Source organism: Canis lupus, chromosome 2 (genome assembly GCF_048164855.1).
Source record: "Canis lupus baileyi chromosome 2, mCanLup2.hap1, whole genome shotgun sequence".
Classification (NCBI taxonomy): domain Eukaryota; kingdom Metazoa; phylum Chordata; class Mammalia; order Carnivora; family Canidae; genus Canis; species Canis lupus.
Genome location: NC_132839.1, coordinates 85165385 through 85179233, shown reverse-complemented (window position 1 = coordinate 85179233; position 13849 = coordinate 85165385). Strand labels below are relative to the sequence as shown.

At 34.8% G+C, this 13849-nt stretch overlaps 1 protein-coding gene across 5 annotated transcripts in view; it reads left to right on the top strand.

Annotated features, from left to right (window-relative positions):
- The window catches only part of STIM2 (stromal interaction molecule 2), a 140611-nt gene that overhangs the window by 47939 nt on the left and 78823 nt on the right, over positions 1–13849 (top strand). For all 5 annotated transcript variants that reach the window (XM_072808444.1, XM_072808454.1, XM_072808423.1 and 2 more), the window contains exon 2: positions 13274–13404. In XM_072808444.1, coding sequence (XP_072664545.1) covers positions 13357–13404 — 48 coding nt within the window. In that variant the 5' untranslated portion in view covers positions 13274–13356. The remainder of the gene's footprint in view (positions 1–13273; positions 13405–13849) is intronic.

Here is a 13849-nt window from a genome sequence, read left to right as displayed (position 1 = left end):
TGTGTTTGCAGGGGGGTAATTATAAGTGACCATGGATTTAGCTATGAAAGGAGGGGCAAGAAGACATTAAAGGATGAGGGACTAGTCTCCACAAGAGATGATGGTGACTCTGAATGGGGCAGAGTCTGGATAATATTTTGAAGGTAGAATCAACAGATTTTCTGTGGTTGGATATTATATGTTTGAGGGTTGTCATCAAGAATGACCTTAGGGGGGCCTGGGTGGCTCAATTGATTTTGGCTCAGGTCGTGATCTCTGGGGTCCTGAGATTGAGCCCCACATCAGGCTTGGTGCTCAGCAGGGACTCTACTTGAAATTCATTCCCTTTGTCCCTCTCCCTGCTCATGTGCACTTGCTCGCACGTGCGCGTGCTCTCTTCCTTTCACTCTCTCAAATAAATAGATAAATCTTAGGAAAAAAAAAAAAAGTGACCTTAGAGTTTCTGGTCCTGAGTGATTGATTATAAGAATGGCATTATTGTCAGCTGAAGTGAATGGTACTTTGTCACATTCAATGGCTTGGTTATATTTTGTTGATTTGATATATATGCAAAGAGAAAATTTTTTGGTATAAATAAATCTAAATCAGCTTAATCAATGATCACTCATTCAGTTTCTATGCTGATTCACTCATTCAGTAAATACTAAAGTGCTTGCTGTGTTCCCAGGTGGTATTCTAGTTGATGGGAATATGAACAAGACACATAATTAAATCAGTTATTGATACTGGTTTTAGTTCAAATTGAGAAATGAAAATTTGGAAAATTTATGAAATAAAATGAATTACGATCTCAAAAGAAATGAAAATCTGTATTATCTTTGTATTGAATTGCTAAATATCTGGCTCAGTTGACTATATTCAGGCCAATTTTTTATCTCTTAATACTCTCCCTCCAGGAACTTACATTATCATGCATTTATTGTTTAGATCACAGTTATTTAAAAATAAGGTATTAATGACATATTTTAAAAAATATAAAAATAAGTTTGAGGGTTAATGAATTGAAGTTTGGCCACATGAGAAAATCTTTTTCTTTACTGGTACCTGATACATTGTTTGGAGCAGAAATGATATTCTTCCAGTTGATTCCCCGAGCAGTTTCCAAAGTTTAAATCTACCCTAACTGGAAGAAATTAAACCATTTTAATAGAATATGCAGAAGACACTGCACATTCTTTGGGGGTAATTCTTTTAGCTGAGTCATGAGTACCCTGAATTCTAGACAGTGGAAGAATGGTTGGGGATAGTATATATTCTTTCCTGAGGGAGAAATATCTGAATAGGAAAGTCAGTATTAATCTGTGTGCATGTATTTTGATGTATTGATTAAATCATTTCATTACTTTCAGTGTTACCTTTAGTAAAACTGAGGTTTAGTGAGAACCCCTGAAAGTTGATTTGTTAGATGACAGCACACCATTACAACTGAAGAGCTGAGGTAGACACTTAGGGTACAGAGGTTCCTCTGGGAAGGATTTACATTTGCCAGGCCGATTAGGAGCAGTGTCCACTACATGTGAGGAATCTCCAGTAACCTCTGCAATTCTGAACTCACTGCCTTCTGCTTACGTATGTCAAGCAGAAATAGTTGTTAGAACTACGTGGTGCGAACAAATCATGTGCAAGGATAGATAGAAAAGACTATATTGGAGACTGAAATTAATGATCTTTAGAATTAGCTGCCAGTTCTCTCATAAACTACTAAACAGATGCTTTGCCTGAATCTGTTTTTTTTTTTTTTTTTTTTTTGTGTGTGTGTGTGAGGACCTTTGTAGGCTCCTTAACAAATGCTGATATCTCCAGTTTCTCTCTGCGGCTTTTCCATGTCTTTTGGTTGGAGGGCAGGGGGTGTGGAGACTTCCTTTTGGATGTCTTAAAGAGGCTATTTTGTCTGTAAATATCTTAGCATTAGAAAATGATCAGTGGAATTTTTAGAGTATACAAAAGCAGTGAGTGAAATGAAAGGTATGGGGATTGGCCATCTGACATGAAGGACAAAAGAAACAAATGTTGGCAAACACAAAAACAATTTTCTGGATAAAATTGACAACCCCCGATGTTGGGCTTTTTAATTGAATTATTCATAAGTTAGATAGAGGTGTAGATTAGATGATATAAATGTATATCTACGTCTCCAGGGCTTCAGTGGTGAATCAGGAGAGCCATTACCTTTGCTCTTAGGACTTTTATGATACCAGGTTTACTTTCATTGTGAGTTCATACTTAAAATGTTATTATGTACTCAATTATTTCAGGATTTCTTTGCACTGACACACTTAATCTCCATAGTTCATCCATGTATAACTGCCAGTTCTCACGAATATTATCTGCAACTCTAAGTAGATACACAGTGCAAGAAAACAGTGAATCTGACCAGATGAATAAATTTAAAATGCAGACTGTCTTTTGGTGATTTAACTATTTCAGTCTCAGTTTGCTTACTTTAAAAATACAGATAGTAATAATTATGTTTTTTATTAATGTAAAAATTAGAATTAACATGTTAAAAATGACCACAGAATCTGTTATATGGTAGGTGCTCAGTGTTTATTAGCAAATAAAAATTCACAAAACCTCAGGGGAAAAAGAGGCTTTAAAAAATTCTGGGAAGATAATTTCTTCAAAATTTAGAGATACCTTAATTCTGTTTTAATTACCATAAGGATTTCAATAAGCTTTGTGACTACACATTATTATTTAGGAGCTCTGTGTGTTAGAAGCTGAATTTGCAAACCCGTAATATGTGGAGCGTTTTACGAGACTTCCCCTTCCCAAAACAGAACAAAACCAGTGGCTGTTGGAGGTGATTTCCATAAGAGAAATGGTTGGCTGGTTATTTCTTTCTACATTGTATAGGCATTTCCCAACTTAGAAATATTTGATTTATAGATATCCTAATTTTCAAGTCTTTGGTTGTGGCCACATTTCTCTCCTGTGGCTACTATCATAAGCGCACATATGTCTGGTGCTCACCTCTTTCACTGAATGAAGTATAGCTTTGTAAATCTTTCTTCCATTATTATGGAACAGTATATGGAAGGGGAATTACCCATTTTTGTTGCTGAAACCAAATTGGTAGGGCAGTGAGTTCTGCTTCCCTGTTGGAAGTGTGAATTTGTTGTCACCTAGAAACAGTAAGAACTTTCTAAAATAATTATTTGCAGAAACAAACTAATCCTATAAGTACAGAGTAAGACCTATACCTAAATGAAGTGTTTTTCTTTTTCAATATAGTAATCTTTGGAGATTATATACTTGTAATAAGTACTGCTTTTAATGAACCTGCTTTTAGAATTCTTGTTTTGGAATTTGTTTTCAGAATATTATTCTTTCAGGGTATTTTTAGAAATAGGAGGTCTTTTTCTTTTGATGTATTATGGGAGATGGGGAAACATAAAGTTCTTTTGAATTTCAACCAAATAGATAACCAGCTCTTTGACTTTGGGCATATTGCTCTGCATATGAGAATTTGATTTATTCATCATAGAAAGAAGAAGCATGATCCCAACATTGCAGCGTTGTTGAGAGAAGTTGAATTAGATAACCAAGTAAAGCACCTGGCATATATTACCCAATAAGTGCTCAATTCCCTTTTTATCTTCTCTCCATATCTTTTAGGGTGTATTTGGTTTTAGAATCAACTAAAAGATATTAGAGTTAAGTATAATTGAGAAAAATGGTTTTTTATTTTATTTATTTTTTTTTGAGAAAAATGTTTTTGATATCTGTTAAGGTAATAGTAATATTATAGAAAGACTAAGATTGCAGGAGACTTGGTGTTGTGCCATTGATTAGCTAATGCCTTCACCTTTCTGGATAATAGTAATAGGTATCTACTGAGTGTTTGTTGTTTGCTGAGTTCCAAATATGTGCCACATACTGTACTAGGTGTTTTATCTGTAGATGTCTCATTTAATTCTAACATTGACTTTGCAAAAGTTGCTATTAATCCCTTTCTGCAGATCAGGAGTTACGGCAAAGAAGTTAAATAACTTTCCTGAGATTGTACAGTAAGTGGCAGGATGAGAAGGAATGAAAAGTTCTTTTCCTGGGGCCTAGGTGGTGAAGTCAGGTAAAGCTTCTGACTCTTTGTTTCAGCTCACGTCTCATCTCAGAGTCATGAGAGTGAGCCCAGTGTTGGCCTCTGTGCCGAGCGCGGAGTTGGCTTGATTCTTCCCCCACCTTCTCCCCTCTCTGTCTCTCTCAAATCTTTAAACAAAAAGTTCTTTACCTTGAGCAGACTCCTCAACTTTTCTTTCTGTAAAATTGGGATACTAATTTTTTACTTGGTTATCAAGTTCTTGCACTGTGAGAGAAGTGAAACAGTGTCTTGCTCTTGGATCAATGTTAGACAATAACAACAATATTCTCTTTCAAAATATTGATACCGGTAAGATAGTGTTAATGATCTTTGGTCTCTATAGCTTGTATTTGGGTATAGCCTTTTTTTCTTTATTGTGTAAAATATACATACAATGTAAAATGTAACCATTTTAAGTATACAAGTCAGTGTCCTTAGGTGCATGCATTCACAGTATTCTGGTTGTCATTTTGAATTATAGTCTTCCCTCACTAAATAAAAGTAAGCAAAGTTATTGCACTTTTCTGTGCACATAATATCGATATTTGAAATTTTAGTGTTTATAATACCCTGGGAAACTAGTAGTCAATAAATCAGTGCATTTGTTTACCTTTTTTTTCTTTTTTGCACCTAGTCAACATTATTTTCCCACATATGATAGATGCCGCTAATGTTATAAAAAGGTCTATTACTGCTTTCTAGGAACTTCTAAAACACAATGGAAATAGGCAGTTGTCAGTGAATGCAGAGAGAAATATAGCTGCATGAATACTCCTCATTTATTTAAATGCTTTGATGGGATGTATTGGTTAACCATGAATATAAATATAGATATTTTTTGGATTAGGGGTGTGTTGGTAAGTGAATTTCATATTATTGATAGTTTCAAGGCAGAGGCATTCTTTCCTCTCTCCTGCCTTTAGAGAGGCTCTTTGAGATTAGCAGGAACTGTTTGTTTGAGGTGGCAATGACAAGATGCTTTTTGTGGGTTGGGGAATAAGTGGAAGTGAAATAATCAGAAGATGATAAATAGAAAAATGTTCCTGGAAAAGATGAAGGGACCTCGGTAACTGAGTTTATATCAGATGGTCTATTTAAAACATTTGGAAGGTATAGTGCGAGGCTTTTTTTTTTTTTGGGTGGGTGGGGGCACTTTTTAGCTAATAATCGGGAAACTTCTTTCTTTTTTTTAAGAGTCGAGGCTAATTAATAGGTACTTTTTATACAAAGTCAGTGATGAAAGAGATTGCAAGCTCCAAGAGGCAGTCATCAGTCAGGAGTGGTTTAAAGTAAAGGCCTTTTATTTTCAGTTCAGTGAACACTTAAGGGCATAATTAGGTACATCTGCAGTGGTTTCTCAGCCCTCTATTGGTAAAGGCTTGTTTTCTTTAACTGGTGAACTTTAATTGTACGACTAAATATTAGAGATTCTAGAGTTCTTCCACTTGCATTTTTATAGCATCGATAAATAGCATTGTATATACTAGTTACAACTTTTTCTTATTTGTTCTGGTATTTAATATGCTTTTTAATAAATGTTGGCATATTTTGAATACCTGTATACCAGACAATATAACAGATAATGAATGGGTTGAAGCTAACTTCTCTCTATAAAGGTATACAGTGGCCTTTATTATTTATTTATTAGATTTTTTTGAGAAACATCCACTAACCCTACTATATGCTAGGTGTTGGTGGTATGTTAGACACTGGAAATATAAGGGGAATAAAACAGACTCTGCCCTAAAGAGGATATCAGAAGACAGAAGACATTATTTACTTTTGAGTTTGAATCATATCATTAGTTTATTGAAAAACGACACCAAAGAATTATCTCTCAGGATTTCAGAGAACATTTATTCTTAAAGTACTTGGATTTTGGAGTATTTGATTTGCTAAATGCTTGAACTATTAATGGAAGTACTAAATACAAACAATATTTATTTAAAGAATTTCTTTCAGTGGTGGTAATTAAGAAAATCCTAATCATGAGACGCATAAATAGTTGCCCGTATGGTAAGCCAAGTTCTTGGCAGTTTGTGATGTTGCACATGGTTAATGGGCTACAGTCATTGGTTTGTGATTAAGAGTTGGCTGGCTCCCCTTCTTAGTTCTTTTCTGCATGAAATTTGCCGACCTTAAGGGCATTATAGGAGGAACTAGCTCTAAAGACTGGATTTACTTTTTCAGCTGCAGTTACTTCTGAAGCTCTTGTTTTCTTAGTTTCTAAACCATATTCTCTACATACATCAATTGAACGGGACGAGAAAATAAAGGATATGGCATAAATATTTAATATTTATTCCTCTTAAATATGGAAGGCTGAATGGAATGTAATCCCATTTAACACATTTTGTAACTATGTTGTCTGGTTGGGCCGAGCATTTTTTTTTTTTTTTTTGGCCTGGACTTGTAGGTCTGAAAGGTCAATCATATTTGTCCCCTTTCTTTGATTACATTCAGTTGTTACTTCCCTATGACCTTTTCTTTCTATCTTCACTGCCATGATTGTGGCTTCTATTCTTTTACTTCCTGCCTGGACTGTTGGAACAGATACTCATTGGTAACAAGTATGTAAACTAAAGCTGTGGTTTCTTCTCTAGATTAAAATAAAACTGACTATATGGGAAAACATATTTTGACCTTGAAAGCACTACACAAAATAGAAGTTGTAATTTCTATTACATTTGTCGTTATGTTACAGTTCTACTTAAAAAATCAATGGCTTCTTTTAGACACCTCTTTCAGAGATTCGTTGTCCTTCACTGATAACTCCAGGCTGTCTTTGCAGATTCATATCCTGCTGCTCCTCCATCCATCAGTTGCCAGCCAGTGTTTTCTTTCTCTCTTTGGGGCAACTGTTGGCATAGCTGAGGACTAGGCGTTGTCTGTTCTGTGGAATTGGCCCCATGCATTCTAGTTGCTTAACGTTCTTGGTCTCCATACCCCTCCAACTGGCTGTCCATAGCAGCAGTGTAGAGAGGTGAGTGGGAGGGGGAAGGCAAAGCACTGAGTGGCGCTTTCAGTTGAGAATCCGTCAGTTAGTCAAACTACTCTTTGTGGGTCCCAGAGCTCTTCTTACTGCCTGTTTGAGTTCTTGTTTTTTTCTTTTTTCTAATCCCATTTATTAAAATCCAATTTCTCTTTCTTAATGCCACCAAAAATGTAATTGCTTACATTTAAAGTCAGGCATCATTATTTATTAGGTGTAATAATGTATAATAATAATAATATACATATAATATATATTAGTAATAATATATAGTAATCAACAAAATTTGCTTAGTCTTTTCCCCTATAAAGTCTCATCTTTATTGTGAGTGTAAAAGCCTTGAGAAAGATCATCTTAAATATTTTATTAAAGTTTCCCTTGATTATTATTGGATAATATGTTCTATATTTTGTTCAATAGATATTTAAACATTAATATTTTATGATGAGTAAATAGACTTTAGGTTCTAGGGGGCCATTGAATGATTTTAATTGAAGCAGTCAGTAATGTTAATAGATTTCTACTAAGTAGATTTAATATAGTGTCATAAAGGTAAAAAGTTTTGTCATTCTCTACATTTTAGTTTTCTCATCAGCCATGTAATTTCTTGAAAGGTTTCTGTCTTTCATACATTTATATTGAAAACCAACTGGGTTAGTGATTAAGTAAACAAATGTTTTTTGAGCACTTGCTGTGGGCCAGACACTGTTCTAGGCACTTAGGAAAGAGCAGTGATCAGAACAAAAGCCTATAATCTCGTGATTGCGTTACAGTGGGGGAGTTGGACAGTAAGCAAATACATAAATATATAATATAATGCACTGTGATACAGTCTCTGAAGAACAATACAGGAAGTAGAGGGAATCAAAGCAAAGGCTGTTTTAGATAAGGAAATAAGATAGCCTTTGAGGAGAAACAAATTTGACTTTGAATGAAAGCAGTTACCCAACTGGGTGGATTTGGGAGATGAACTTTGCAGGCCAAGGAAACTATAAGCAGGAGCTTTCAGTGAGTAATATTTATTATTAAGTGTGTATTAATAATTTTTCTCCTTTATTTTCACTTTGAGAATAATTCCTTTATAATCTGGCCCTCACTGATCTTGTCAGTTTTTTTCTCTTAGTTATTCAATTAAGTGAGAATAATAGTGCTTACTTTCTAGGAAAGTCAAATGTATAATATGTAATTTATATGTAGTTGGATATAATAGACACACTGTAATTAGTAATTATTGTCACCATTATTTTGTTAGTATAATAACTATTAGCAGATTATGTTCCTGCCTCTGCATGTCTTCCTAGAGAACACTTGCTCACTTTTAAGAATAAATATAAATATCACTTCTCCTTGAATTTTTTCTTGCTAGTCCTAGATAGTACTATTCCCTTAGTTTTGCAACCATTATATATTTATTATACATCTGTCATTGCACTTGCCATATTTAACTTTACTTGTTTTACTTTTTGTATATCTGGCTTCTAACCTAGAGTCTGGCATCTATATATTTGCTAGATAAATAATTTATATTCAGAAATTCATTTATTTGGCTTCTAATATTTATGCATATTTAAATCATTCAATAAATATGTCAGTCACTGTGGTAATAAACTTGCTATCAAGGTTTGTTCAAGAGGAGTGTGACTTGAAGTGGAGATGTTATGAAAAAGGTAATGTAGGAAGTATAGATATATATTCTAGATTCTCAATATTGTTCATGGACTGTCTAGTGATCCCTTTCTGTGGGACACATTTATGTTTCCTGGTATTCTCAGCTCCTCAGGTCCTGACAGTATCTGTGGTAGCAATATTTTATTCTCCTCTGATGTTGGGACACCGAACCATTTACTTTCATTATATTGACATTGAAGCATGGATTGGAGTCCCAAAGACTTCATTTGAATCCTCGCTCTGCTGTTTCTGGGGATGTGATCTTGAGCAGGTTACTCATGAATCTCCTTTCCTCTCTGAAAAATGGAGAAAATATGTGTCTTACACTGGGTTGTAGGAATTAAGTTATGAACATAAAATAGCATTGGTTCTAGAATGTAATAGGTGTTTCTTATTAGGTAAAATCATTTAAATTTTTTAAGATTTTATTTTAGAGAGAAAGAGTGGGGAGGGGCAGAGGGAGAGGGAGAATCTCAAGCAGACTCCACGTGGAGTGCAGACCCCAATTAACGGGCCCAGTCTCATGACTGTGAGATCATGACCTGAGCCGAAATCAAGATTCGGACACGACTGAGCCACACAGTCGGCCCGAGGTGAAATAATTTTAGTTCATTAAACTTTATTTTTGCAGAATCAGACCGAGCATTTGTTTGGCCTCGAGGAGAGGAAGACCAGCTGGAATTTAAGAGTGGTGTTGGTTGCTGACTTTGGTTGTTTTATTCTATTTCGGCTGATTTCTTTTTCTTTAGTAGAAAGTGCTGTTCTTGATTCAGAGAAAAGAAAGGAATGCTCATTGTACAATGCTAAAAAGATTGTCACACTATATTGCATTTAACACGAAGTGAGGGCATGGAGCAGAGGAAATTTGTCATGTGGCTGTCCAGCATCAAGCACTGGGTCTGGCACATTATTAGGAACTCCATATCATGTTTAACTGAACAAATAAATTCAGTTTAGATATCTGAAACATGTTTCTGGTTATGGAGTACATGATATGCACTGGTGCATTTTGGGTAGGTAATGTAGGTATCAATGAGATGTTGGCAAAGGAGAACCATTTTGGTATTTTGGCAGTTGTCTTTGAAACCATTATACCAGATTCATTATATACACAGATCTTTTGTAATAGATTGTGTATTTGAAAATAAATTTAGGTCAGCTAATTTGAGTTAAAATGATGACTTGTGCTGAATTAACCTAGAAGGGAAACAATTGAGAAAGAAGTGAAAAAGACTTTAGAACAGGTAATGGGGTTCAGAATTCTCAACTATTCTAAGTTAGATTTGTAGTCTTTACATCACTGTACCAAAAGGAGATAAGATTTTATTTAAGGAAATGGATCCTCTTGCCATAACTTCAACTCCTATCTTTCCTTTCCTTCTGCTCCAGCATGGCAAAACACCAAATCCTAGAGCAATGTTCATCATTTCCCTCCTCCATTCCTTGGAGGCAGGGAGTATTGCATGCTGCTAGGATTACAGTAGCACTTCCTGACAGCTGTGCCTCCTAGCCTTGCCTCCATTCTATTTTCCACTGTCACCAGAATGATCTTTCTATAGCGAATCTGCTTGTGTTAGGCTTCTTGAAAATCTATGGGCTTCTCATAGTTTTCAGTATAAAAATTCAAATTCCTTAGTTTGGAAAATGACTCTTAGAGATCTGGCCCCTTCTTACCAATCTTTTACTTGATCTCTTTTCTTTTTTCCATATATTCTTTGTACTCCAGACATACTAACCAGTGGCATTTCCTCCCTTCATCTCCTCTAACACCATGCAAGTAGTGTGTTCAGTCGTTCCTAACCTAATATAGTAGTCCACATGCTTCCCTTCTCACTAGACTGTGAGCTTTTTTGAGTATAGGATACTCTTAATATCTCTTTTAATTCCTCATGCCTGTCATTAGTTTGCACAGTATAGAAGCCTAGAAGTTTATAATTGAGTTACTGTATGAAGTAACAATTTATCAGAGACATAAAATTGCCTAGCTAAGTCCTGAGTATTATGAGCATGAGAAATAGTACATGGTTCCTGCTTTTTTCATAAGTTCAGTTGTGTAGGCAAAATGACCCATGAAGCAGTTAGAAATTGATAAAGTACAACATCAAAAGAGGACTTAGGTTGAATGATTTGAGAATAAAATATAATCAGATTTCAAGTTCCTTGGCATTTCAGATCTGCTCTTTATTTTTCTTCTTAATATTTACCACTGCTAACATGCTCTACCTTTTACTTATTTATCTTATTATACTCACCTTCCCCACTATGCTGCTAGTGAGGAATTTTTATTTCTTTTTTCATTATGGTATTTCCAATGCCTGACACATGTAGATGATCAATAGATGTTTGTTGAGTGGATGGACTAGTGTTTAGAGAAGGAACTAATCCCTAGAAGATAGTACAGGTATTGTACAGAAACTCTTCTGGAGAAGTTACATCCTGAAACAGACCTCCAAAGGTAGTGTTTTATTAAATAAATTAATTTTAAGTACAAAAATACCAATTTTATTTTTATATGAATTTTTTCAGATCATATGTTCCTCCTAATTTTCTTTTAAAGCTTTATAAAGTTTTTAGAGCCTTCATCATTCACTTCTTTTAGAGTTTGACACAGTTAACAACAAAGCCTATTTAATCAAATGCTAACCCTTGTATAATCATTGCAATAACATTTTCACTTCGTATATTTATTAGCAAAATGAAATATGTAAAAAAATAGGTCTGCTGGAGGCAGTAACATATTGTATTCAGGTCCTCTTTATTCCATGTATTATGGTAACGTGGGAGCTTATCTTTTACTTCACATCCATTCAAAATAAGTACAAATGAATGTGAACTTGTAGGAATATCAGGGTTCTGGTTGTTTTGTGAAGTAGGGATCATAATTGACCATTGTGCCTGTAAGTTCTTAGGTTTTAGCAAACCTTGATTAGAGTTTTAAATACACACACACACACACCACACACACATAGACACGCACCATATAATTTAGGATTGCGTTTCCCCTTTTAAAGTTTCCTTTTCTCTTTGCTTTTCTTCTAAGACTAAAGAAATTAAAATTAGATTTTGAATTGAAACTATTAAAAATGTTAACTTCCCAAAATGAGTTACAACTGGAACATGCAGGTAATACAGATTTGCATTATTTAAAAAAAACAAACAAACAAACAAACACCAAAAAACCATTAATTGGTTTCCAGTAGTGGCTTCTTGCAATTTTTTTTCCTAAGCACAGAATTAGATTATTTCTTAGGCCATTCTAACTGTAGTAGATCTTAGTACACTTCTTGACTACTTTATTTTAGAGGTGTGGTAACTAAGACACAAGGACAAGTGATTTATACAAAATCAGGCAGTTAATTTATAACAGGGCCAGAATGATAAAGTAGATTTTTAACTACTGTTGAGAAGACCAGGCTATGTCTATTTCTGGAATACATGTGGATCTGATGATGTTAAAAAGGGTATTTTAGTGACCTGGTAAAATAGTTAGAAGTCCTTGAACTTCATCAGTCCTCCAGTCGGTCAGATAGGGTGTAAGTGAAATTTTGGCAGAATTTTTTCATTTTAGTGTATAGGCTATTTGAGTCAACAGGTAACTTTTATTAATTCAATTTTAAGCTTCGAAAAGCCTTAAATTGTCTCTAAGTTAGTTGTTAGGTTTTGAAAGCCTGAATGTAGAAATTTATATATTTACCGTACAAACAGGTTTAACCAATAAATATATATTAAAAAAAATGAAGAATATGATTTTAAAAAATTCAGTCTTTTTCTTCAGTTTTGCCTTGTTAAATTTATGTATTTTACAAGGTATTCATATGGGTAGGCTCTGATTTTTAAATAGAAAAGTGAAAAAAAGTTTCTAAGTATCATGTGACTCTTCTGTATATCCCTTTCTCTGTATTCTCTGAGGTATTTTCCTAGGATTCACATTTTAATTAAACTGAATTCTTCAAAAATAGGGCTTTGTATTCTGTGGTTTTTAGTTTTTGTTTTTGTTTTTGTTTTTTAGGAAGGGGTTCTATTTTTGGTGAGGGGGAATAAGTGGGAATCCCTGGGTGGCTCAGCGGTTTAGCGCCTGCCTTTGGCCCAGGGCGTGATCCTGGAGTCCCAGGATCAAGTCCCACATCGGGCTTCCTGCATGAAGCCTGCTTCTCCCTCTGCCTGTGTCTCTGCCTCTCTCTCTCTCTCTCTGTCTCTCTCTCTCTCTGTGTGTCTCTCATGAATAAATAAATAAAATCTTAAAAAAAAAAAAAAAGAAAGTGGTTCAAGATGTGAAGAATGCAGGCAGCTTGAAGTCAGTACTGGAGTTACTTGTTGTAATTGCCTAATAATTCATTGAATTAAGTTACGTATTTTTAGTGAGTTGTGTTCATGTATTATACTTTCGGTGACTCTGCTAGACTTTTAAAAACCTTTTGATTTGACTTAGTCTGAAATTTAATTTGTTATTTTTCTTTTAAATTATATTCTCTTAACTATAGTCTGTGTTTTGGTATAGTGAGTTAGTGATGGCCCCTTTTATTCTGTTTCAGATCCCTGCCTGTCACTGAGTCCACCATGCTTCACAGAAGAAGACAGATTCAGTCTGGAAGCTCTTCAGACAATACATAAACAGATGGATGACGACAAAGATGGTGGAATTGAAGTAGATGAAAGTGATGAAGTAGGTGGAAAGCTTTCCCTGTTAATTCTCTTAAATTTTCCCATTATTCATCATGTGACTCCACTTCATCTTTAGTATCTTTAGTTTTTCTCTTTGCATTCTAATTTTACCAATTGTATTTACATGGTTTTCCTTTTTCTTCATGCATATACAAGTCTTCCCACTTTTATAAGAATCCTCAGTCTCATGTTCTTGCATTTATCAAGCATACATCCTGTTCTATTGGTTATTATCTGTCACTGCTTTACAAACCACCACAAAGCTTAGTGGCTTAGGATGACAACAGTCTTTTTTTAAATTTTTATTTATTTTTTAATCATTTCTCCTGATCCTCTAGGTTAACTGGGCTCGGCTGGGTACATTTTCCATTCCTCTCTTTTATGGGCTGAGGTTACTGTGGAGGTTGCATTCTGCTGGGGCTGGAATAATGGCCTCTCAGCCTTTG